This window comes from Peromyscus leucopus, chromosome 8b, assembly GCF_004664715.2.
Source record: "Peromyscus leucopus breed LL Stock chromosome 8b, UCI_PerLeu_2.1, whole genome shotgun sequence".
NCBI classification, from domain to species: domain Eukaryota; kingdom Metazoa; phylum Chordata; class Mammalia; order Rodentia; family Cricetidae; genus Peromyscus; species Peromyscus leucopus.
This window is the reverse complement of record NC_051086.1, coordinates 86,316,521-86,342,448: the sequence shown is the minus strand read 5'-3', so window position 1 is coordinate 86,342,448 and position 25,928 is coordinate 86,316,521. Positions and strand designations below refer to the sequence as shown.

Sequence of the window (25,928 nt, the reverse complement as noted above, 5' to 3'; positions counted from 1 at the left end):
AGCTGTGGCATGTCTCCAGCCAGCTTAATATATGCATATAGTCAAACTTCTTAAAGACACGCCCCCCTCAAAATGTGTTGTGTTCTGTGTATGAAACCACGTAGTCTTACAGGGAATTGGGAAATACACGGAAAGGAGAGAGGAGAGGAAGGAAAGGGAGATGGGCATAGTGACACATGCTTGTAACCCCAACATTCATTCAGGAGAAGCAGAAGGATCATTGTTTCAGGCCAGCCTGAGCTATATAGTGAGATCATATCTTGGGGTAAAAATGAGGGTTGGGGTTAGAAAAATGAGAGGAAGGAGGAAGTGAGAAAAATTAGAGGGAGGGGTTGAGAGAGAAATTACAGCTGGATGTGTCTGTGCATAATTATATGGTATAGAGAGTGAATGCTGGCAGAAGCCAGGAAAGTGAAAGGTATGAGCTTGGGTCAGCCTTTATGAAGTGATTTCAAGTGATATGAAGTGGCACTTGAACCATGTGTAAAGATATATAAAGGTTTAATTGGATGAAATAAGGGGTGACGATTAGGAAAGAGGTGATTAGAGACCTAGGGGAATGCCGGGCGGTAGTGGTGCACGCCTTTAATCCTAGCACTCGGGAGGCAGAGGCAGGTGGATCACTGTGAGTTCGAGGCCAACCTGGGCTATAAAGTGAGTTCCAGGAAAGGCGCAAAACTACAGAGAAACCCTGTCTCGAAAAAACAAAAAACAAAACAAAACGAAAAAAATAAATAAAGACCTAGGGGAAAGAATACGGCCTATTTGAGGAACAATGGTACACATTGAGATGGCTGGAGAAGAGGGTTCCTGGGGGAACAGGCAGTATAATATAGTCAGGTAAACTGAAGGAGCTGCAAATGATAGCAGAGAATTTAGTATTTCTTCTATAGATCAGGGGCATCACTGATAATTTTTTAACAAGAAAGGGATATGGTGAAAGAGGTATTTAGGATGGTTGGTATTAGAAAATGTAGAGTGAATGGGATAAATAATAGGAAATAAAAGAATAGAGTGGGTGAAGAGAGGAACTGAGAAGTGCAGAAGTAGCTTTAAGAATCTAGGATTAGCCAGGCAGTGGTGGTACACACCTTTAGTCTCAGCACTTGGGAGGCAGAGGCAGGCAGATCTCTGTGAGTTCAAGGCCAGCCTGATCTACAGAGTGAGTTCCAGGACAGCCAGGACTGTTTCACAGAGAAACCCAGTCTCAAAAAAAACACCAAAAAAAAAAAAAAAAAAAAAAAAAACCAAACCAAAAAAAAACTAGTATTATCAGAGTATGGTGGCACACAGGTTTAATGCAACACTCAGGAATCAGAGGCAGAGGCAGGTGTATTTCTGTTATTTCAAGGCTAGCCTGGTCTACATAGTGCATTCCAGGACAGCCAGGGCTCTGTACAGACCCTTTCTCAAAAAATAAAATAAACAAAAAGGAATCCAGGACTAAGGGGAAAGGGTCTCAACAATGGTGATACCAGGAAGAATGGGAAGCAGAGTCTCATGCTAAAGGTGTTTAAGCGAGAGTAAGGGGGAAGGAAGGAAAGGTTCACGGTCTCAGATTTTTGTGTGCGTAGAGAGGACAGTACGATCAAAGTTACTTTGCATTTCTGGGGTTTATTTATTTCTATTTTATATGTGTGCTTGTTTTGCTTGCGTCTATGTATATGTGCCACATGCATGCCTGGTGCCAGAAGATATCAGGAAAGGGCATCAGGTCTCCTAGAATTAGAGCTAGGAAGATTGTGAGCTGCCATATGGATATTGGGAACTGAAGCTGAGTCCTTTGGAGGAGCAGCCAGAGCTCTTAACCACTGAGCTATCTCCCCAGACCCTAAAATTAATTTTTAAATTTTTTTATTTATGTGCAGAAGAGGTTGTCAGATTCCCTGGAATTGCAGTTAATTGCAGCTGTGAGTTGCCCAACATGGGTGCCAGGAACAAAACTCTAGGCTTCTTGAAGAGCAAAACACTCCTAACCACTAAACCATTTCTCTAGCCCTCAGATTTTGATATAATGACACAGAAGGGTGTCTAGCTAGAGATAACACGTGTAAAGCCTTGGGTTTGACCTCTAGGAGAGAAACAGAAAGAAATATTGACACTGAGAAGGGCGACTAGTTTAAGAGAGTAGTTGATATAGACACATAGGCCAGGTTAAGAAATTACAATGGGGGAAAAAACTGAGAATGGGCAGGTAGAGGTGTGTGTGTGTGTGTGTGTGTGTGTGTGTGTGTGTGTGTGTGTGTGTGTGTTGATTTTTGCAGGTTTCTACTTCCCCATCTGCAGTTTTGAAAATCCTAAAAATTATGCAAAAATAAAAGATTTTTAGGGTGTTTTTGTTGTTGTTTAAATTTTATTTATTTTTATGTATATGGGTGTTTTGCCTGCACGTCTGTGTACCATGTGTGTGACTGGTGCCCAATAGAACTAGGCTGTGAGTCACCATGTGGGTGCTGGGAATTAAACCCAGATCTTTTGGAAGAGCATGTAGTGCTCTTAACCACTGAGCTATCTCTTCAGCCCCAGTTTTTTGGTTTTTTATTTGTGGGTACTCATTTGACAACAAAACAAACCTCATACCCCGAGTCTCTGTGACTTAACTTGGTATGTCCAGTATGAGGAGGAAGATAGCTTTCTCCATATCTCTGTACCCATGTTGAGGTTCAGGCACTACTTTGAAACATGTAGCTGCCAGAATATAGAACTCAATTCTGTCCCAAGCCGTTGATCAGAAGTACACACGGCTAACGTCAGGAAATAACTGGTGTGTATTCTGCCTTGGCTGTAGGTTGCTTCCCTAGCTACTGCCCCCAGTAAGAGAGAAGCATCATGTGATAACCAGAATACACACCATTCTGCCTAAGTCCTAAATGTGCATTCCAAACTATTTTGGTTCCAAGTATTTTGGCTAAAAGATAAGGGAGTTTTTATAATCATTTATTGAGAACTTGTATGTCAGATACCATTCTAATCTCATTGCTTGATTATATAATTTAATTTTTTTGGAAAGTCTATCCAGTAAGTACTATCACAGTCTTACTTTGCAAATGAGAAAATTGAGTCACAGGGGGGTTTAAATGACAAGTGCCAGGTGACACAGCCAAGAAACTGTAGAACCATAACTTAAGGTAGTTTGATTCCAGTGCTGACATTTTTTATAAAGGTTTTTATGTGTATGAGTTTTTGCTTAAATGTGTGTGTATGTGTAATGTATGCATACCTGGTGCCCAAGGAGGTCAGAAGAGAGCATCAGATCTCCTGGAATTGAAGTTACAAATAGTATGTTGGTGCTAGGAACCAAACCCCAATCTTCTGCAAGAGCAACAAGTACTCTTAACCTCCAAGCTACCTCTTAAACCCCCAAAGTATTGTTGTTGTTGTTCTTACTTTTTAATTTTTATTTTTTTTTTTAAAATATGTAACCCTGACTGACCTGGAACTCATAGACCAGGCCAACCTTGAACTTATAGAAATTCATCTGCCTCTGCTTCCTGGGTGCTGGGACTAAAAATGGCTGTTGTTGCTGCTACTTCTAATTAATTGAGAGAAAGGCTGAGACTGTGTGAGTGCCTGTGTGTCTGTCTCTTTACACCTGTGGACTCCCAGGGACTGAACTGGGGTCCTCGGACTTGGCAACAAGTGCCTCCATCACTGTGGTTTTGCAAGACAGGGTTTCTCTGTGTATCCCTCGCTGTCCTGGAACTAGCTGTGTAGACCAAGTTGGTCTTGAACTCACAGAGATCTTCCTGCCTCTACCTCCCGAGTGTTGGGATTAAAGGCGTGCGCCGCAGCCACCACCACCACCACCACCACCACCACCACCACCACCACCACCACCACCACCACCTAGCCCAGTGCTACATTCTTAACAAATTCATAGCTGCTTCAAATACATGTCAGGTAGATGAAGCTTTGCTTCATCTTAGATTGGAGTGGCCCTAGAGATATAAGAATCCTCTTCTAGAGGTTGACTGAAGAGAAGGTGTTGAGAGCAGCAGAAAGCCAGAGGTCTAAAGCATGGGAGGTCATATACTGGGAGAGAGGTAAGAGAGGCGGTGAAAGAGGAACCGTCAAGAAGCAGAAGTGGTTAGAGTGCTGTCAAGTTCTTTAGGTTAGAGCCAAGTCACAGAAGTCAGAGGAGACTGGGCTACGAGCTGAAATGCTTCAGAGAATGGTGAAGGAGTTGAACATAGTTATCTTTATCTGAACTTTCCTTATTTGTGGCTTGTTATGACCAGCCTGACAGAAGAAACTCAGATTTGGGAACTTGGCCGTTCTCTGCATACAAGTCATGGGCTTGTTCATACTTCAGTGGGAGTGATTTGGGGTTTGTAGTAAAAGTTCAGTTCCCTTCCACACTAATTTAACATAGAGCAGTGCTTGAGTTCTGGCCCACCTTGAAATACTTTAGTTCCTTCAGTCCTATGTGGAAGGTTCTTATAGGTGTATCTAAATACAGTCTTGTTCTAGTTGAAGAATGAGTACTTTTACTGTGCTTTAAGCCATAATTTTTTTTTTAAAGATTTACTTATTTATTATGTATACAGCATGTATGACTGCAGGTCAGAAGAGGGCACCAGATCTCATTACAGATGGTTGTGAGCCACGATGTGGTTGCTGGGAATTGAACTCAGGACCTCCGGAAGAGCAGTCAGTGCTCTTAACCTCTGAGCCATCTCTCCAGCCTCATTAAGTCATTTTAATTACATTTTAGTTTATTCTGTGTGTATGTGTGTGCCACGTTATGTATGCTGAGATCAGAGAACAACTTCTGAGGGTTGGTTCTTTGCCTTCCACCATGTGGGTCCTGGAATTGTATTGGTGAAATTATTAAGGCCACTCCACATAGTTAAAAGGGAGGTTTATTTTGTGGGGTAACTTACAAGTGAATGGATAGTTTACAGGGTCTGGGAAAGGTGTGGTGCAGTCCAGCGGTGTTCTCTGGAGAACTCTACTCAGTCTACCTACAGCTTCCAGGGTCCAGGAACCAAGAGAGCCCATGCATCCGGATCTTGGGTCTTCAGCGTCCTCTCTCAGCCCCGCCTTGTAGGCGTGACCATTACTGAAGCCTCAATGGGGGTTGGAACTTCCAGGTCAAAGCTGGAATGGCTACCCACTACAGGATTGTTTTCAGGTTTGGCAGCAGGCACCTTTGCCAGCTAAGCCATCTCATTGGCCCTAAACCATCTCTCTGGCTCTGATACTCTTTTATTCTAATTTAGTGATTCTTAAGGTGTGGTCTGGAGACCCTGTAGGACACTCCTTCAGCCCTTTGAAAGACACTGGGAGTATATGGAGTTAAAACTTTTCATAACTTTTCTTTGTGTCCTGCTTATCCAGAAAGGACAGCATTTGTACTGTCAGAAGTTGAGGTAAGGGCAATTCTTTGCCTAGCAGGCCATTTTGCCAGAAAGAAGACAAACTTCCAAACAAAGTGTCTTAAAAGCTCAACATTCTCTCAGGATCACATCAGTGCTGCCAGGAGCAATCTTGTCTCATGTCAACAGAATTCTAAGTTATTTAAATGCCATATTCTCTAGGTCTATGAAGTGTTTGAAGATTACCAGTCCATATGACCTATATATCTGTAAATCTGGACAACCTAACATAACTATAGAGATGACAAGCATGGGTGACTATAAATCTGTAAGTCTTACTTACCTAAATAACCTGAGGACTAAGGCTTCACATAAAAAAGGTAAACAGTCTGTAAGCAAATGTATAGTAAAAGGACAATGACCTCAAAACTGTGACAATACATAAAATGTCTTAAACAGAGGTAGAAATGTACAGTGCAATATGATAACAATATGTATCAGTATACAAAATATCCTAAACAGAGGTAGAACATATGTACAGTATGACAAAGATAATTTTACATTTGTATCAATATACAAGATATTTCAAATAGGAGTAGAAATATATATATACATATATATATATACACACAATACGAGAAATATAGTTTTGTAATTGTATCAATATATAAATTATCTTAAACAGGAGTATAAAAAATAGTTTACATTTGTATCAGACAGACTAGGCCTGGCATGGCCTTTGAAACCTCAAAGCCCACCTCTAGTAACATATCTCCTCCAACAAGGCCATCCTTTCCAACCCTCCCCAAATAGTTCTACTAACTAAGGACCAAGCATTCAAACATATGAGTCTATGGGGACCATTCTGGTTTAAACCACCACAGTGGTTCTGTCTGTCTGTTTTTTAAAGAATGAGAAAGAACCAAAGTTGGGTGGGTGGGGAGGTTCTGGGAGTAGTTGGGGGAGGGGAAAACATGATCAAAATATATTGCATGAAAATTTTTTGAAGAAAAAGGGAGGAAGATTAAAGCAGAAATTTCAAGTTTGAAGGAAATAAAAGAATGGTCTTTCTGAGTGAAGAAACTGGAACAGGAGCCATTAAGTGTTAATTAATGGTAATGTTTGCCCAGTGCCTAAAGGATTACCCATGGCTTACTGGAAACTTCAGAGAACTCTCTAACCTATCTGCTATTCCCTTTGGCAGAGTGACGTCAGAATCAAGTTTGAACACAATGGGGAGAGACGGTAAGTTGCCTTCTGATAAGTAACTCTGTTAATGTATGCTGAAGTCCTGAGAAAGCACTGAGCTCAGAAAACTACCTCTAGTAATAAGTCTTTTTCTTTTTAATTAACTTTTCTTATTAATATTTTAGTTATAATTATTTTGTGAAGAGCCAAGGTGGAAATTCTCAGTGGAGAGAAATGTGATTTCACTTAGTTTCTCTGCTCATGGAGGAGAATTTAGGACCCTGTGTTGTGGATGTGGCCTCTTTGCACCTAAGTGTGCTTTTCAGTCTTGTCACCCACACCCCTTTTGCTTTTCTCTCCCTCACTTTTCTTCCTTTCTCCTTTCCTTTGTGTATTTCCTTAGTGACTTTTCTATTGCTGTGATAAAACACCGTGATGGAAGCAACTTATAAAAGAAAGTTTGATTGGGCTCCAGTTTCAGAAGGCTAGAGTCCATGACAGAGGAGTAAAGGCATGGCACTAGCAACAGTTGAGAGCTCACAGCTTGATTAAAAAGTAGCTGTTGGAGAGAGGTAACAAGAAATGGTGAGAGTCTTGAAACCTCGAAGTCCACTCCCAGTGACACAGCTTGTCCAACAAGGCCACACCTCCTAATCCTTCCCATATAATTTCATCAGTGGGATCCAGTATTTAAACATGAACCTATGGGGTATTCTCATTCAAACCACCACAGAGGAGTAAACAGCATTGCCACAAAAAGGTTATAGAGGCCTGCTATAGGTACCTGCAGTACCTTACTCCTTTTTTTTTATTCTGAGAGTTTTCTGCAGCTGATGCATTTCAGCCCACTTTGAAGCCAGCTCCAAAGGAGATGGATAGTTGCTGTTGTGCCTTGAAAAGACCCATTCTCAGAGAAGCGTACAAGGTTGAAAGAGCTTCCTGGTGAAAGTACTGTAGACACGATAGTCTGCAGAGCCAGGGTCCTGCTGCTACTCTGAGTTCTAGGGCTATTCTAACCTGGAGGAAGGGAGAGCTGAGCCCTGTCCCCTAATTGCATATCCTGTCCTGCCAGAAGCAAGGAGGTTAAGTTGCCACTTCATCGTTGGTATTTTTTATTTTCTGACCTGACTATGATTTTGAGGAATGACCAAACCTGGAGCACCAGAGACTTTTCAGAAGTAGATATGGAATCAAAAGCTCAATTGTGTTGGAGCTTAATTATGCAGTTATGGTCTCTGAATTCCCTGTTCCCAAAGTGGTGTGTGGTTTCCATGAGTAGACTTAAACTGTAAAAGTGTATGTGTTTGATTTCAGAGAAGCTGCCAGATGGAAACCACAAGTATTTAAGGTAGTCAGGCAGGAATCGCCTTCTGAAGCCCTGAGCTGAAAAATGCTGCTATCAAGGTTTTAAAAATCTACATTTTTTAATGGAGTTGTTTTCAGGAACCATGGCATTTCACTGTTTGTGTACTATGTGTACAACTGAGGACTTGAGAGAGTTACTACCAAAGAGCCAAGCTTAAGCTGGGCCAGGCATCTCGTCGATTCCTGTATTTCTTCTATTATGATTTGGTAAAGAGGGTCATTGTGGACTTTCTTTAGTTTTTATAGAGAAGTAGTATCTTCCCTTCTTTTATTATTTTTTAATCTTATGTGTGCCAGTGTTTTGTCTGCATGTGTGTCTGTGCATCCATCACCTGTGTACCTAGTGCCTGAGGAGGCCAGAAGAGGGATTGGATCCCCTGGAACTGGAGCTAGGGTGTTTAGCTACTATTATATGGGTGCTGGGAATCCAACTCTAGGTCCTCTGGAAGAACAGCCAGTGCTCTTAACTATTGAATCATCTCTCCAGCCCCAGTATCTTTATAAATGTCAGCCCTTGTAGAATTGGAATTTTTAGAAAAGGTGAAAAAATTAGTGACTCATCCCATTTGTCTAGGTATTCACTTTCATAGGTAGACTTCCATTTTAGAAGAGTAGGACCTTGACTGTCCACCCTCAAAGAGGGCAGAGAGGAAGACTGCTTCCCTCTGAAAACCTTAGTAGTAAGACAAAATTAAGCACTGGCCTAAGGTCTGTTAGCCAGTCGATGCTCTGGAAAGTCATGGTTTCTAATCCTGACCAGACTTTGAAGCAGTTTAGGGTGATTGACTGTCTATAGCCAGGTCTGATGCAGAAGAACTTATCTCTGAGCTTGATTGCTTTCCAGCACTGGGGGAGGGATAGCTCCCTCATACTGGGACTGGAGAGATTGTTTAGTAGTTAAGAGCACTACCAGTTCTTCCAGAGGACCTGGAGTTTGATTCCCAGTACCCTCGTAGTAGCTAACATCCTGGCTCCAGTTCCAGGGGATCCAGTGCTGTAACTAGAATTTTCCTGTCTTGCCCACAGTCAGGACAAATCTTTGTCACCCGCCAGTCCCACAGCCGCTCAGACCCAACCAAGTAAACACAGAGACTTATATTGCTTACAAACTGTATGGCCGTGGCAGGCTTCTTGCTAACTGTTCTTATAGCTTAAATTAATCCATTTCCATAAATCTGTACCTTGCCACGTGGCTTATGACTTACCGGCATCTTCACATGCTGCTTGTCATGGCGGTGGCTGGCAGTGACTCCTTCCGCCTTCCTGTTCTTTCTTTTCTCCTCTCTGTTAGTCCTGCCTATACTTCCTGCCTAGCCACTGGCCAATCAGTGTTTTATTTATTGACCAATCAGAGCAATTTGACATACAGACCATCCCACAGCACAGTGCCCTCTTCTGGGCTCCTCAGGCACCAGGTACACTGATATATATGCAAAGGTGTTTCATGGAACTGTTGGGTCCTTTTGGACTTTTGCTAAGGTCTTAATAAATGGAATGTGATTTACCCTTGAGCATTAATGGAGAATGTTTCTCTCCAAAGGTTACAGTTAGTACCTCCATCTAGATAGCCCAGATATATAACACCTAGCAGTACTACTGTTTGGGAGAATTGATTTGAGGAAGGGAAAAAAATACAAGGATTATTATAGTGTAGATAGATTTCCTAGTGGAGACAATTGAAATGTCAGTGTTATTTCCAAAGAACAGATATGATTACATAAATATTCTATCAAAGTTGTTCAACAGAATTTACAGCTATCATGAAAATATTCTGTGTCTGCATTATCTATTACAGTACCTACCAGCTGCATGTGATAGGTGGCTAATGAGACCAAGAAATCAATTTTTTTGTGTTATTTTTGTTGTTGGGTTTGGTTTGTTTGTTTGTTGAGCAGGGTCTCTTTAGCTGTCCAGAAGACCAGGCCGGCCTCAAACTCAGAGAAATCCACCTGCCCTTACCTCCGAAGTACTGAGATTAAAGGCATGCACCCACCATGCCCAGCAAGGAACCAGTTTTGAACATATTTTAATTTTAAATGTTAGTGGTCACATGTGGCTACTGGTTACCATATTGAATAACAATATACTGCTCATTGGTTTGAGTCTACCTAGCATAGAAGAACATTAAAGAAATTACCTAGTTAGAGTTTATTAAGACCTACTGAATTAGAGGCTTCTCTTTTGTGAGTTGTTTACTTCTGATGACACCACTTCCCACTCTGCAGGCACAGTTAACATGGAAAAGCCATCTTCCTGTCAGCATGGAAGAAGGCAAGAAGCATAGCGGCCTGTGTTTACACTCCATCCACCACTAGTCTGGCTTGCCCTCCCTGGGCATCATGAGGATGTACTAGCCATTGGTGGCTATCTCTGTACATTGTTTTAGCTTTGACTTCCTTCTACTCTCCTATTGCTTTTTGTTTGCTTTCCTTCTCTTCATCTTCCTGGGTTTTGTTTGGTTGGTTTTGGTTTTTTTGTCATTGTTGCCTTTTGTCTGTGAGTACCCGCCCCCAACCCCTTTGAGACACAGTGTTCTTATTTGTAGCTAAAGCTGGCCTTGAACTCTTGGATATCTTCTTGCCTCAACCTCCTGAGTGCTGGAATTACAGATGTGAGCCATCATACCTGACTTTATCTTTTTCTTACTGATTTTTCCCTTCCTCTCTTTCTCTCTCTCTCTTAAGGGAGTGGGAGTTGACACAGATCTCACTGTATAACTGAGGCAGGCATTGATCTAACTTTGTATCCCAGGCTATCCTAGGACCTCAGATCCTTCTGCCTCAGCCTCTTTTTTTTTTTTTTTTAATTTTGTGTGCATTAGTTTTTTGCCTGTACGTGTCTGTATGAGGGTGTCAGACCCCTGGAACTGGAGTTAGGAGACAGTTTTGAGCTGCCATGTGGGTGCTGAGAGTTGAATCTGGTCCTCTGGAAGAGCAGCCAATGCTCTTAACTGCTGATTCCTCTCCATCTGCTGCCTCAGCCTCTTAAATGCTGATAGGCCTATGCCACCAATCCCAGCTTTAATTTTTTTTAATTAAATTTTATTTTTTATTTTATTTGTTGGATGTTTTGCCTGCATGTATATCTGTATACCACTTGTGTGCTTGGTGCCCATAGAGGCCAGAAGACAGTGTCAGGTCCCCTAGAACTGAAGTTACAGAATTTTGTGAGCCATCATGTGGCTGGGCATTAGAAATCAAACTTGGTTCTTCTGGAAGAGCAAGTAGTGCTCTTAACTACAGAGCCACCTCTCTTGCTCTGTACCTTCTAAATTTTCTTAAATTTATTTTTTTTAACCAATCCTAGCTTTTATTGATTTTCTTCATTTGTGGTTTAATTTCATTGATAGTTTATTTTGTCATTAGAAGTTTTTTTGCTGTTGTAATTTTTGGTTTTGGGGTTGTTTCTTTGTATGTTTGTTTGAGACAAGGTCTCACCACCCTTTAGTCCTGACTGGCCTCTAATTCTCTTTGTAGACCAGGCTGCCCTCTAATTTACAGAGATCTGCCTGTTTCTGCCTTCCAAGTGCTGGGATTGAAATTATACACCACCACTTTGGGCAGGAGTTTTTGTTATCAGGTCAAGTGCTCTATCACTTAACTTTATTCCCCAATCCAAGAAGACAAATTTGACAACAAAATTATTTTCTGTGGTTATTTGAATGTGAATGCACTCCATAGGCTTATGTGTTTGAATGTTTGGTGTCTAGTTGGACTATTTAGGATGTGTGGGTTGGAGGAGGTGTACCAAGTGGGCTTTGAGGTTTCAGAAGCCCACTGCAGGCCCAGTCTCTGTCTGCTGCTTGTGGATGAGATAAAAGCTCTCAGCTACTGGTCATCACCATGCCTGCCTGCATGCCTCACCACATGGTGGTCATGGACTCACTCTCTGAAACTGTAAGCAAGCCCCCAATTAAATGCTTTATTTTGCAAGTTGTTATGGTGTCTCTTCACAGCAATAGAAAAGTAACTAAGACACTTTCTAATTTTTAAATATATGGTTAACTCACATTCTTGCTTTCTTTTAGAATTATAGCATTCAGCCGGCCTGTGAGATATGAAGATGTGGAGCACAAGGTGACAACAGTATTCGGGCAGCCTCTTGATTTACATTACATGAATAATGAGGTGAGGAGATGGATGGGAAAGGGCCAAGAGGGACAGCCCTGTGCATTTTTCACTTCTTACCTGAAAAATGTTTAGTTTGTTTCTTTAATATCATCTGCAGGTTTTCTGTTTTTAGAGCCTCTTATTAACTGCAACAACTGGGATTTTTATTTCCTAGATCAGAGATTATGTAGCTACTTGCATCCTCCTTATTCAGTAACATCTTAATCTGTGGTGGGATAAGATGAAGTACCAGAGCCAAGGCTTTGTTTGTTTCTATTTTGTAATAGGGTTTTGCTGTTGTTGTTTTCCTCAGCACAGCCTTAACAAGTGGAAATTTCAGCAGGAGCTGGGAAGGTGTGAAGAACTGTGGCATAGATAACCTGTTCCGTTCATAAAAGCTAGATCCTTCTCTCAGAGTTTAATTCTAATTGTAGCTTGTTTTAAAAGTTAGAATCTAACCCATTGATTAACTATTTTATCCCTTTCCCCAACAATCTTTATTTTTCCTGTTCCAAATTTCACCTAGGAAGGAATTCTTTTGACTACTACTTTATTTTTCTAGCTCTTAAGTAAGGCTACCATTGGTTTAGGCCAACACTTTCTATTAGTCTGAAAGGTAATGCATTGATGTTTATGTAATAGAAAACATGTATCTTAAGGAAAAAATGTTGGTGACAATTGACTTGAGTCTGCCATGCAAATGCTTTACCACTGAACCACATCCTTAACCCTCTTACTGTGTAGTTTTTAATATTTGATAACAAATTAGAAAATTTCCCTATAATTAAGTCCCTAAATTGGTGGTTGCTGAGGTGTGTGTGTGTGTGTGTGTGTGTGTGTGTGTGTGTGTGTGTGTATGTATTTGTATGTTAAAGTTTTTTTGTTTTGTTTTTGTTTTTAAGACAGTCTGAATATGCAGCCAAGGTTATCTTCCTGCTTCCAGCTCCTGTGTGCTGGGATTGCAGGTGTGCACTCACACCTGGCCTTAGGTGCTGAAGATTTTGGGTTTTTTAGAGAAGATTTTGTTAAGTTGTCCATGCTAGCTTTGAAATCATGGTCTTTTTGCTTTTGCCTCTCCAGTACTGGCACTACAAGTGACATGTACCACACACCCAATGATCTATAGGTTTTTAGGGTACATTTTTGAAATATGGTAAATTTGGTAAGTAAATCACTAACTATAGTTTATAAAAAATAAAATACAAATATTCTAAGGCACATAAACTAAGACATTTTTCCATCTAGAATATAACTCTCCTTAAAAAGGAGATTGAGTCATTACATGAGAGCCTGAGGTTCATGTTGCTGATCTCATTAGCACCAAAGAAACAAAGGATTCCATAGATGACTTGGTACTTTTTTCCTCTTTCAGTTGTTTTTCCATTAAGAATTCCATTAAAGAATCAAGGGCTGACCCAGGCGTGGTGGTGCACACCTTTAATCCCTGAGCTCGGAAGGCAAGGACAGGCAGATCTCTGTGAGTTCGAGGCCAGCCTGGTCTACAGATTGAGTTCCTAGACAGACAGGGCTACACAGAGAAACCCTGTCTTGAAAAACTAAAAACAACAACAAAAAGAATCAAGGGCTGGAGAGATGGCTCAGTTGTCAAACTGCTTGCTCCCCAAGTATGAGGCCCTGAGTTCAGATTCCCTAACACCCACATAAAAGGCCAGGTGCTTGGGAGGCAGAACCAGGAGAATCCCTGGGTCTTGGTGCCCTGCTAGTCTAGTGAAATCAGTGAGCTCAGGCTCAGTGAGAAACTGTCTCAAAAATAAGGTGGAGAACAATGGAGGAAAACTTTTCCATCCACTTCTACTTCAACGTATATGCCAAGTACACCCCCACCACAACATGCACATATACACATGCATGTAAGAATTCCAGATATTTTTCAAACTCTTTCCCCTCCCTTTCTTTTTTTGAGATGGGTTTCCTTATGCAGCTCTGGCTGGTGTAGAATTTCCTCTATAAATTAGGCTGACCTTGAACTTGTTGCAAATCCTGCTTCTGTCTCCCAAGTGTGCCACCATTCCTTGCCCCCTGCATTCTTGACAACAAAGTATTATTTATCTGTGTAGATATTAATTTTAAATCCATACATCAAGAATTGTTATTAATTACATTAGTACATATTCTTTTATATTTAGGTCAATGATCTGGAGTTGATTAGTTTATATTTTGTTAATTTTAAATATGTCAATTCTACTGAGCGTGGTGGCCCACACCTTTAAAGCCAACACTCAGGAACAGAGGAGGAGGATCTCTGTGAGTTCTAGGACAGCCTGATCTACATTGGGAGCCCAAGGACAGCCAGGAATAAATAGAGAGACCCTGTCTCAAAAAAAAAAAAAAATCCTCAATTCTTTTCTTTTCTCCCTTTAAACTCTGCTTATCAGGATTTGAGAATACCCGATAAGAAATTGATTATAGTTTGTATAGTTTGGTTTTGGGTTTTGGTTTTGGTTTTGTTTTTTTTTTTTTTTTTTTTTTTGTTTTGTTTTTTTTGAGACAGGGTTTCTCTGTGTAGCTTTGCGCCTTTCCTGGAACTCACTTGGTAGCCCAGGCTGGCCTTGAACTCAGAGATCTGCCTGGCTCTGCCTCCTGAGTGCTGGGATTAAAGGCGTGTGCCCCCCAGCGATTATAGTTTAATATATATTTTTGTAATAATAGTTATTGAGGTATAATTCACTTATCTTAAAATTCAACCCATTAAAGTATCAGATTCCTTGGGGTTTATATTGAATTAATAGAGTTATATAGCCCAAACCACCAGCTAATTTCAAAGCAGTTTCATCTTCTAAAGAAATACTTTAGACCCATTATCTGTCATTCCCCAGTCTCCTCTCTCCAGATTTTAGTTGCCACTTACCTAATTTTACTATCTTTGGATCTGCTTATTCTGAATATGTCATATATGTAGAATCATACAATGTAGAGCCTTTTGTGCCTGACTTCCACTAAGCCTGTGTTTTCATATTGTCGCGTGTATCAGTACTTTATTACTCTTTGTTGCAGAACAATAAAAATTCATTTATATGGATATATACCATTATATTTATTGATTTTTTTTTTTCAAGACAGGGTTTCTCTGTGTAGCCTTAGCTCTCCCGGAACTCACTCTGTAGCCCAGGCTGACCTCGAACTCAAGAGATCTGCCTGCCTCTGTCTCCTGAGTGCTGGGATTAAAGGCGTGTGTCAGCTTTGTATCGCAAAGCTGTATATACCACTTTTTATATATCCATCAAGTTGCTTTCAGTTTTTGGTGATTATGAACATTGTGTATAAGGTTTTACATGAACATGTATTTTCAGTTGTTACATATACCTAGTAGAATTGCTAGGTGCAGCAACTTTTTAACTTCCGAAGTTTCCTATAATGTCTATACCATTAAATAGTTCTACCAATGATGTATGAGAACTGAGATTTCTCCACCAACCTTACCATCACTTATTTCCTGCCCCCTCTTTTTCCCTTTTCCTAGTCTCTGCATGCTAGGGAAACACTCTTGTCTCTGAGCTACTATCCTGAGTGCTGGAATTACAGTGTATGCCAACATACTCTGTTTTCCTTTTCTGATATCCCTTCTAGTACATGTGAAATGCTGTGACATTGTGATTTTGCTTGGCATTTCCCTAATGACTCATGATATAGAGCATCTTTTCTTGTGCTTATTGGCCACGTACATTGTCTAATTATCTTTAGTTTTTTTGGAAATTATCATGCTTATTCCAGTGATTTCTTTATCCTACCCCCCAAACTGACTCTGACTGACACACACACTCTCTCTCTCACTCTCTTTCTCTTTCTGTCCATCTGTTTTTCTGTTTCTTTCCAATTTCATGGCACTCAGACAGATTCTCCTGTCTCCCCCTCCCAAGGGCTGGGATTCTAGGTGTACACACTTGTGCCTGCTTGATGCAGTGCTGGGGCTTGAATGTAGTGCTTCCTTACATGCTGGACAACACACTACCAACTGAACTACATCCCAGCCTGTCATTTATTCCTCGGGAAGGAACTTTTCTGCATCTGCAATATGATATGAATTATAAAACATTTACCCATCCTATGAATAGTTTTGAGGTTTTATTTATTTTAGGACTGATTATTTATTCCAATTTGGGATTTGGAGTTATTCTCTCTTTATAAGTTAGGAACTGAATAAGTTAATTGGGCTTTTGCTTGAATTTTGTTTTAGCATACAAATATAAGTTCTGACATTTGCTAGGTCTTAGGTAAAGCATACTTTTGCATCTTTAATATTAAGTACTTGGGCTATGGAGATGGTTCAGTGGGTAAAGCACTTGCTGTCCAAGTATAAGGACCTGAGTTCAAATCCAGAGAATCTCTGCAAAAAACCAGGCACTGTAGTGTATGTCTGTCCCAGCGTTCCCACAGTGAGATGGAAGTCAGAGACGAGAATCTCTAGACACTCACAGCAGGTCATTTCTCTAGCTTATGCACTGGCAAACAACAACAAAGAGATTGTTTGAAACCAGGTGGAAGGTGGACACTGGGATCTGAGGTTGTCTTCTGACCTCCACACATGCACTGTGGTGTATGCACACCCAAACTCACAAGTGTGTGCATACACATATGTCAAACACAGATACATCATACACACAATTTTTTTTTAAATTTTAGTACTCATAATGTCCTCTGCATGTAACAGTAAGTGAGAGTTATCTGCATTCTCAGATACCTTCTCAGTAATTACATGGGCTAGTAACAGAGGAGGTTGATTTCCAGTTCTAGTCCTGCCTTTAAGTGTTATATAACATTAAGCGCTGCTGTCTTAGGGTTTCAATAGCTGTGAAGAGACACCATGACTACGCAACTCTTAGAAAGGAAAGCATTATGTAGCCCAGGCAGGCTGACCTCAAACTCGTAATTCTCATATGTCAACTTTCTGAGTGCTGGCATAATAGGTGTGTGCCATTGTCTCTGGCTTAAGACTAAAGCTTTAAAAATTGAATTGAGGGATTGGAGAATGCACAACTATCTATAATTCTAGTTTCAGGGGATCCAACACCTTCTGACCTCCATAAGCACCAGGCACACATGAGGCACACCTACATTTATGCAGGCAAAACATGCATACCCATTAAAAAAAACAAATACACTCTTTAAAAAAAAATAAAGAATTGACTCCAGGGGCTATAGAGGTAACTCAGCAGATAAGACTACTTGCCCTTGCAGAGGACTCAGGTTTGGTTCCCAGCATCCACATCAAGCAGCTCACAACTGTCTGTAACTGTGGTTTCAGAGGATCCAGTATACTCTTCTGGTCTCCATAGGTACCTGCATGCATGCGGTACACATACGCATACATCAGGCTCACACACAAATGAATAAAATGAACTTTTAAAACAAAGAGGTCTAGCATAGTGGCACATGCTTCAATCCCAGCACAAGAGGCAAAGACAGAAGGATCTCTGTGAGTTCAAGACAAACCTGATCTACAAAGTGAGTTCCAAGACAGCCAGGGCTACATAGAGAGATCCTGTCTCAAAAAACAACAAAACAAAAAAATCATATTTATAAACTGTATAATTCCATTTATATTAAAAGTTCAAAAAATACAAATCTGTAGAGTTAGAAAATATGCTGGCAGCTGCCTAGCACTGACTGGCAGTGGGAAGAGGGATGGACTGTAAATGGGCATAAGATATAAGTGAGGGAATTGTTTTAAGATTGAAAAGAACTGATGGATGCACAGCTCTGTAGATCCATTTGGGAATTACTGCACACTGAGAAGAAAAAAACTTATAATTTCAGCTGGATCTCATAAGACCTCTTAGTATCCAATGAGATTGTTTTTCTCTGAACATATTTTTAGTTTTTTGTTTTTGCAAACTAGAGCATTAAGATAGATTTGTATTTTATATGATTTCCTTTTTTTGTGTCCTGTTGTTATAGCTCTCCATCCTGTTGAAAAACCAAGATGATCTCGATAAAGCAATTGACATTTTGGATAGAAGCTCAAGCATGAAAAGCCTTAGGATACTACTGTTATCCCAGGACAGAAACCATGTAAGTAGCCCCTGTCATGGAAGACAAAGCTTATATTCCTTCAGTTTTGCTTTGTTTACTTGACAGGATTTTGTGTTTCTTAGCCACTGCCAAAGTAAGAATATGACATTCAGTCCAGCCCCATCAGTGACCAGCAAGTCTTCTACATTTGATTTCACTGGAAGCTAGATTGTTAGGGTCAATCACAACAAAGATTATTTGACCAACAGCATGGGAGAAGGGAGAAAAGCATTTCATGATAAAGGAGAAAAAAATACACCACATATTCCTTTGATTAGAGTTTGATCTAAATAAAAGATATTTGTATAGTGTAGAGGTTAGGTACAAGGATTAGCTGTCAAAGATTTGAGACTCACATGCTTTTTGAACCCAGTTCCCACAACTCAGTGGCCTGGCCTTGCCTTTGAGACACATGAGAAATATACTTTTACTTGTGTTCACTGGGAAAACTGGCTGTAGGCTGAAGGACTTCTTGCAGTTTGCCATCTTAAAGTGACTGGTTTATCAAACATCTGGGAATTATCTCTTATACAATTTCCTCTACTGAATGCTTCTTTGGGGTGTACATTTTGTAAGCATGCTATCGATCTTGACCTGTTTGCCATCACTGCAGATGCATATTCTGGAAGATGTCTTGGCCCTCTTTCTTTTAATTACAGTTGAAGACAGCTAACTGTAGACAGAACAGTTATATGAGAATGATGGATGTAGCATACCAGAATAGTTTAGGTGGACTGGTCCTTTGCTGCCATTTTATTTTGTTTTGTTTCTCTTGTGTTGTTTTCTGAGGTAGAGTCTCACTAGGTAACCCTGGATGGCCTAGAACTCAAGAAATCAGCCTCCTAAGTGCTGGGATTAAAGGTATCACTACACCAGGCTCCATTTATTTATTTAGATTTATTTTATTTTATGTGTATGAGTGTTTTGGTTGCATGTATATAAGTGCACCACATGCATGCATGTCTGGTGCATATGGAAGTCAGAAGAGGACATGGATTCCTATAACTGGAATTAAGGATGATTGTGAACTCCCATGTATGTGCTTGGAAATGAACCCACGTCCTCTGCAAGAACAGTAAGTGCCCTTAAGTGCTGGACCATTTCCCTGGCTCCTCATATGTAAGAGCTCTGGCTGTCTGGAACTCACTATGGTAGACCAGCCTGGCCTTGAACTCACAGAGATTCACCTGCTCTGTATGCTGAGTGCTGGCATTAAAGGCATGTGCCACCTGGCAAAGAGGTTTTCTTAATCTCAAATATATCCTTTGTCTGGATATGTTGGTGAAATATTCCGAAGTAGATATATACCATTACATTTATCTTTTCAACTTAATCACCTGCTCCTTATTGTCATTCCTTACTAGCCTATGAGGTGAAATCTAAATGAAGCCTAAGGCAGCCAAGGATGTATCTTAGTAATGGAACACTTGCCTAGCATTTGGGAGGCCCTGGGTTTATACCCAGCACATGAATGAATCAAGCAATCAATCTAACCTAGCATCTAGGTTAATCACTGATCTATTGCTGTGAAGAGACATCATGACCAAGGCAACTCTTTTAAAAGAAAGCATTTAATTGGGAGCTTGCTTACAGTTTCAGAAGTGAGTCCATTATCATCATGGTGGGGAGCATGGTGTTGGAGAAATAGCAGAGAGCTATATCTTGATCCACAAGCAGCAGACCAGAGGAGGTTGGAGGAACAGAGAGAGTGAGGGAGATACACACACACACACACACACACACCAAAAAAAACCACACACACACACACAACACACATACACAGACAGACATTGGGCCTAGGATGGGCTTTTGAAACCTCAACACCCATCCCACTGACACACTTCCTCCAGCAAGGCACACCTCCTAATCCTTCTAATCTTCAAACAGTCCTACTTCTTGGTTACTAAGCATTCAAAGATACGAGCCTGTGAAGGCCATTTCAAACCACAGAATCACCAACTGTTCCTTGCTTTTAGTTTCCCAGTCTTATATTTTTCATCTCCTTTGGCATATTCCCTCCGTGTCTGCAGCCAGTCTGTCTTGTCTTCTTGTTTCTTAGCAACTGGTTTGATACTACCTATTACAGTTTATCAGCATTCTTGCTATAACTGTTTTTATTATTTCTTATTCCTTCAGTCTGGATGTAGTTTTCATACCCGTTCACACTTTGTTTAGTAATTGCCTTCTCATTGCATACTTTAAGTTATGCCACAAAAGATTATAAACTCCCTAAGACTAGGAGCTGTATCATTGTTTTGAGACACTGTCCACCTTTTCTTTAAATAGTACACGAGGAGTGCTTTTTTTAATGTATTTATTTATGTACATGAGTACATTTGCATATGTGCCTGAATGACAGAAGAGAGCATCAGATTCTTTTATAGATGGTTGTGAGCCCCTGTGTGGGTGCCGGGAATTGAACTCAGGACCTCTAGAAGAGCAGCCAGTGCTCTTAACTGCTGAGCCATCTCTCCAGCCCCTGAGGAGTGCTTTTTAAACTCTATCTTAGTTAGGGTTTCTATTGTTGCAGTGAAACACCATGACCAAAACACAAGTTGGGGAGGAAAGGGTTTTTTGGCTTACACTTGTATTTCACTGTTCAGTGTCAAAGGAAGTCAGGACAGGAACTCCAACAGGGTGAGAACCTGGAGCAGGAGCTGATGCAGAGGCCAAGGAGGGGTGCTGTTTACTGTCTTGCTCCTCATGGCTTGCTCAGCCTGCTCTCTTATAGAACCCAGGACCACCAGCCCAGGGATAGCACCACCCATAATGGACTGGGCCCTCCCCCATTAGTCGTTAATTAAGTGTTTTGTTTTTTTTTTGGTTTTTCGAGACAGGGTTTCTCTGTGTAGCTTTGCGCCTTTTCCTGGAACTCACTTGGTAGCCCAGGCTGGCCTTGAACTCACAGAGATCCGCCTGGCTCTGCCTCCTGAGTGCTGGGATTAAAGGCGTGCGCCACCACCGCCCGGCGTTAATTAAGTGTTTTACAGCTGCATTTTATGGAGGTATTTTCTCAGTTGAGGTTCCCTCCTTTCAGATAACTCTAGTTTATGTCAGGTTGACATAAGACTATAAGCAAAAATTCTCAGCAAATGTTGATCATTTTTAGCAAACCTCCCTTCCTTATAAAAGAAGCTGGATTAGCAGTTTAGTTGAATTATTGCCTGATTGTACTATCACCTCTGACTCGTAATTCCTATACTCCTCTGATCCCCTGAGAAGTTAAAAGATAACTAGTTATTTACTTCCACATTCCATTTACTAAAGGGTGCTTATATAAGACAATAGGTATAGCTTTGGCACAGAATTATTTAAAATAATTTTAATAAAATAACTGACCATCTAAACTCTTAACACTCATCATAGTCTTGCATAGGACAAATGCTACATAAATATCTCGAGTCCTATCATTTAAAGCAGTGGTTCTCAATCTGTGGGTCTTGACCCTTTTGAGGGGATTGAATGACCCTTTCATGGGTCACCTAAGACCATCAGAAAACACAGATATTTATGACTCAACAGTAGCAAAATTACAATTGTGAAGTAGCAATGAAAATAATTTTATGGTTGGGGATCACCACGACATGAAGAAGTATATTAAAGGATTACAGCATTATGAAGGTTGAGAACTACTGCTTTAAAGTTACACATTTAAAAAAGCAAAGCTGGGGGCTGGAGAGGTGGCCGTTAGAACACTAACTGCTCTTCCAGAGGTACTAGTTCACTTCCCAGCAACCACGTGGTGGTTCACAACCATCTGTAATAGGTACATCTTCTGATGTACCTGAGAACAGAGCACTTGTATACATAAAATACATGAATAATTTTTTTTAAAGTTTAAAAAAGCAAAGCTGTTGTAGACAGTCCTCATCATAACACATTTATTGGTTTATTTCTGCACATACCTCTTGAGTTTCTAATGTATGTGGACATACTTGATGTAAACTTTTTCAGTGCTATTCCTGCAAGTCTCTAAGTTATGCTTTTACTTTATATTATCATGAACATTGTTCCACTATCTAATCTTCATAATTATAATTTGTTATGATGCATAATTTCCTTAACAAAATATACCATAATTACATGACTAACTTTTGGGGGAGGTGCTAATGGGAAACTTAAACTGCTTCTATTTTTAGCATTAACAAAGATTTACACTTAATAACAGTGGAGGAGGGGTGTGGTGGCACACACCTTTAATCCCAGCACTTGGGAGGCGGAGACAAATGTATCTCTGTAAGGTCGAGGCCACCAGCAGTGAGAACCTGTCTCAAAAAGCCATAATAATGAAGAGGAGGAGAAGAAGAAGAAATAAAGATGGGGTGACAAGTCACTTTGTGGATAAAGACTTTTGCCTCTAAGTCTGACAACCTGATTTTTATCCTGAGGACCCACATAGCGGAAAGAGAATCAGCTCCCAAAAGTTGTCTCCACATACATGCCATGACATGTATGCACCCTTCACATGTACACATAAACACAGAATAAAATTTAAAAATAAAATAAAAAGACCAGCTAAGACAACATGATGACTCTGCCTCCATTAAATGAATTAATTTAATTAAATAAAAATTTGTTAAAAGAAAAGAAAGTAGAGGGCAGTGAGATAGCTCAGAAAGTGAAAGTACTGATTGCCAACTCTCATGACCTGAGTGTGTGATCCCTGGAGCCTATCTGGAGGGAGTTGAGAACTGACTCACACGAGCCATCCTACCTCTGCACATGCAGAAATAAGTAAATACATAAATAGTTGTTTTTAAATAAATAGATTGTTTTAAAAGATGGAGAGTGATCAAGGAAAGATACCCATCATTAATCCATGTCATCCACATCTATGTATATAGGCACATGAAATATTAATTTTGTTCTTTTAATTTCCAATTTTTAGTTAACTAATTTGAAAAGCAAAATGGGATAGGCTTTGTAGCACACACCTTTAATTACAGCACTTGGGAGGCAGAAGCAGCAGGCACATCTCTGGGAGCTCAAGGTCAACCTGGTCTACATAGTGAGTTTTAGAACAGCCAGAGCTACATAATGGAGAGACCCTGTCTCAGAAAGAAAGAGAGAGAGAGGAGGGGGGGGGGGGAGGGAGGGAAAGAGAAAAAGAGAGAAAGAGAGAAAGAAAGAGAGAGGAAGGAAGGAAGGGGGAGAAAGAGAGAGAGAGAGAGAGAAGAGAAGAGAGAAGAAGAAAGGAAGAGAGAAAGAAAGAAAGAAAGAAAGAAAGAAAGAAAGAAAGAAAGAAAGATGCTTGCCTAGTAAATCCAAGGCCCTGGCCCTGAATCTGACCCTCATCCACCAAAACAAAAAAAAAAAAAAAAAAGAAAAAGTAGACACCTATAAACTGTAAGCCCATGGTTTTTAGTTGTTATAGTCAGTTGATATAAAGTTACTCTAACAAATTGCTGTAAAGTGTTTCCAGGATTACTGTCATTACTGGTTACCGAGAGGGGACCAGTATGCTTCCAGTTCATAGACTGGCACTAGAGATCACACTGAAGTGCACTGCTCCAGCACACTGTATCTTCAGTCTTCAGTTCCTATATCACTAATAAATGTTGGCTATGAATCTCCATGTTTTGTAATTGCCTCATCCAGCCTTTGTTACTGTTTCTTTATTTTGAGGCAATCTCTAACCCAAGCTTATTTTGAACCCACTAGGTAGCTGAGGATGGATGACCTTGTACTTCTTGATTCTCTTGCTTCTACCTCTGGAGTGCTGGAATGTACACAGGTGTACATCACCATGTCTAGTTTACTCAGTGCTGAGACTGAACCCAGGGCTCCGTGTAAGCACCCTACCAACTGAGCTACACCCCCATCCCAGTTTTAATTTTTTTTTATAGCTTTTAGAATTTTAAAATTATTTTTATTTTCTGTGTATTACCTAAACTACATATGGGCCTGGTGCCCATGGAGGCCAGAGGAGGGTGTTGGATCCCCTGGAACTATAGTTACAGACAGTGTGAGCTGTCTTGTGGATGCTGGGAATCCAACCTAGCCCCTTTGGAAGAGCAGCCAGTGCTCTTAACTGCTAAACCATCTCTCCAGCCCCACCTCCCAGTTTATAGATTTTTAAAACTGAAGGTTAGGCCGGGCAGTGGTGGCACATACCTTTAATCCCAGCACTCGGGAGGCAGAGGCAGGCGGATCTCTGAATTCGAGGCCAGCCTGGTCTACAAAGCGAGTTCTAGGACAGACTCCAAAGCTACACAGAGAGAAACCCTGTCTCGAAAAACAAGACCAAAAAAAAAAAAACAACAAAAAAAAAAAACTCTGAAGATTAGAGTATACGTTCTTTGATATATTTCAAATCCATGCTGCCAAGATTCAGTCAATCCCCACTATGTGAAAGGCTTTGCGTCTAAGCAGATGACCTTGGCCACTCATCATGTAGCTCCTTCCCTAACTTCAGGGCTATGGGGCCTCTCCTTGCCCTTTTCCCCCAGTATGTGGTTTTGGCTGTTTTTTCCTTTCTGACTCTCAGCAGAGAGCTATTGCACATTGGAGGCTTCAGCAAGAACATTCACTTCCCCTTGGTTCTGACTTCCTGTTAGAACAAGACAGTTTGTCAAGACAACCTTACATGTGATGAAGTCTGGCATGGAAAGACTAGGGAAGGTTGCTTGGCAGCTGAACTTGCCCCTGGAAGCGGGAAGCCTTTTTCCTGAAGGACAGGATATAGAGATTGTTTATGTGGTACTTTTTTTCCCCTGTTGGAGGTAGAAGAGATACAGACAAGCAAGTAAAAACTTTGACCCAAATTGTAGCTCCTATTTTTACTCTTGATAGCACTCTTTTCTTTTTTTCATATTATTAAATTTTAAGCTTTCTCAGTGTAAAGCCCCACCCTATTATTTGATATCTCACCTGGGTGGCTTGACTGGGTTAGCACAAAATCAGGGTGAGTGCAGGAAGGCTACTTACTGACCCTGGTCTAAGGTCCTTGACCTCCAACTTGACTGCCTTTCCCGTTAGAACGTGACTGCATTGTAAACCTTGGTGCTTTGAAGCCGCTAAGATCTGAGAGAGTGATTATAGTTGTGGAAGAAGGAGCTGATCGAGTTACCTTTCTGTGTGTGTGGTGTATGTGCACATGTATGTACAAATGCAGTTAGGCTAGAGGAGGACATCAGGTATTCTGATCTATCACACTCTACCTTACTTCCCTAAGTTAGGATCTATTTGCTGAACCTGGAACTAGTGGCCAGCAAGCCCCAGTGTCCTTCTTGTCTCCAGCACCCATTCACTTCCCATATGGGGTCACAGCCGTGCCTGGCTCTTTCCATAGGTGCTGGAGTCGAAACTCAGGCCTCATGCTTGCAAAGTGAGCACTCTTACTCACTGAGCTGCTGCTCAACACCCCTGAGTAGCTTTGGTTTGTTTTTTTGTTTTTTAAACATAATTCTTTGGGAATTTCACATCATGTACCCCAATCCCACTCACCTCCCAGTCCCTCCATATCCTACCCTAACCCCTGCAGCAGCATCCCCAAATGAATGCCCCCCCCCAAAAAAATTAAAAACAAACAGCAATAAAACACCTTGCTCCTCTGTCTTTCTAACGCCTTTTCATTCATCCTAGTGGCATTGGGTGCTGTGGTGTGTCACACAATATACCCTTTTTCCAGTTGGCCCCATACACAAAATGTTCACCTCAATGAGTCATTGGTCTGGTTCAAAGTCTTCTGGCACACCATCATCACTGGACCCTCTCCGAAGCTCCTCAGATATCCTGCTGTTGCCCTAAGTCATGGAAATCCTGCCGCTGTCGTCCTGCAGGACCAGTCCCTTCACGTACTCCAGCTGGTCATAGATGGGTAGATATTAGGATGGACCAACCAAGGTCCAGGATGTGGGTTTGGGTGGTAGCTGAGCTGCTCTGTCCTGGCCACTGGGACCGTCCCCCTCAGGAGAGG

General features: G+C 40.9%; 1 protein-coding gene across 5 annotated transcripts in view; it reads left to right on the top strand.

Moving 5' to 3' along the window:
- Positions 1–25,928, top strand: part of Map3k3 (mitogen-activated protein kinase kinase kinase 3) — an 80,339-nt gene that overhangs the window by 19,736 nt on the left and 34,675 nt on the right. For all 5 annotated transcript variants that reach the window (XM_028865171.2, XM_028865170.2, XM_037201283.1 and 2 more), the window contains 3 exons: positions 6,523–6,563; positions 11,899–11,998; positions 17,897–18,010. In XM_028865171.2, coding sequence (XP_028721004.1) covers positions 6,523–6,563; positions 11,899–11,998; positions 17,897–18,010 — 255 coding nt within the window. The remainder of the gene's footprint in view (positions 1–6,522; positions 6,564–11,898; positions 11,999–17,896; positions 18,011–25,928) is intronic.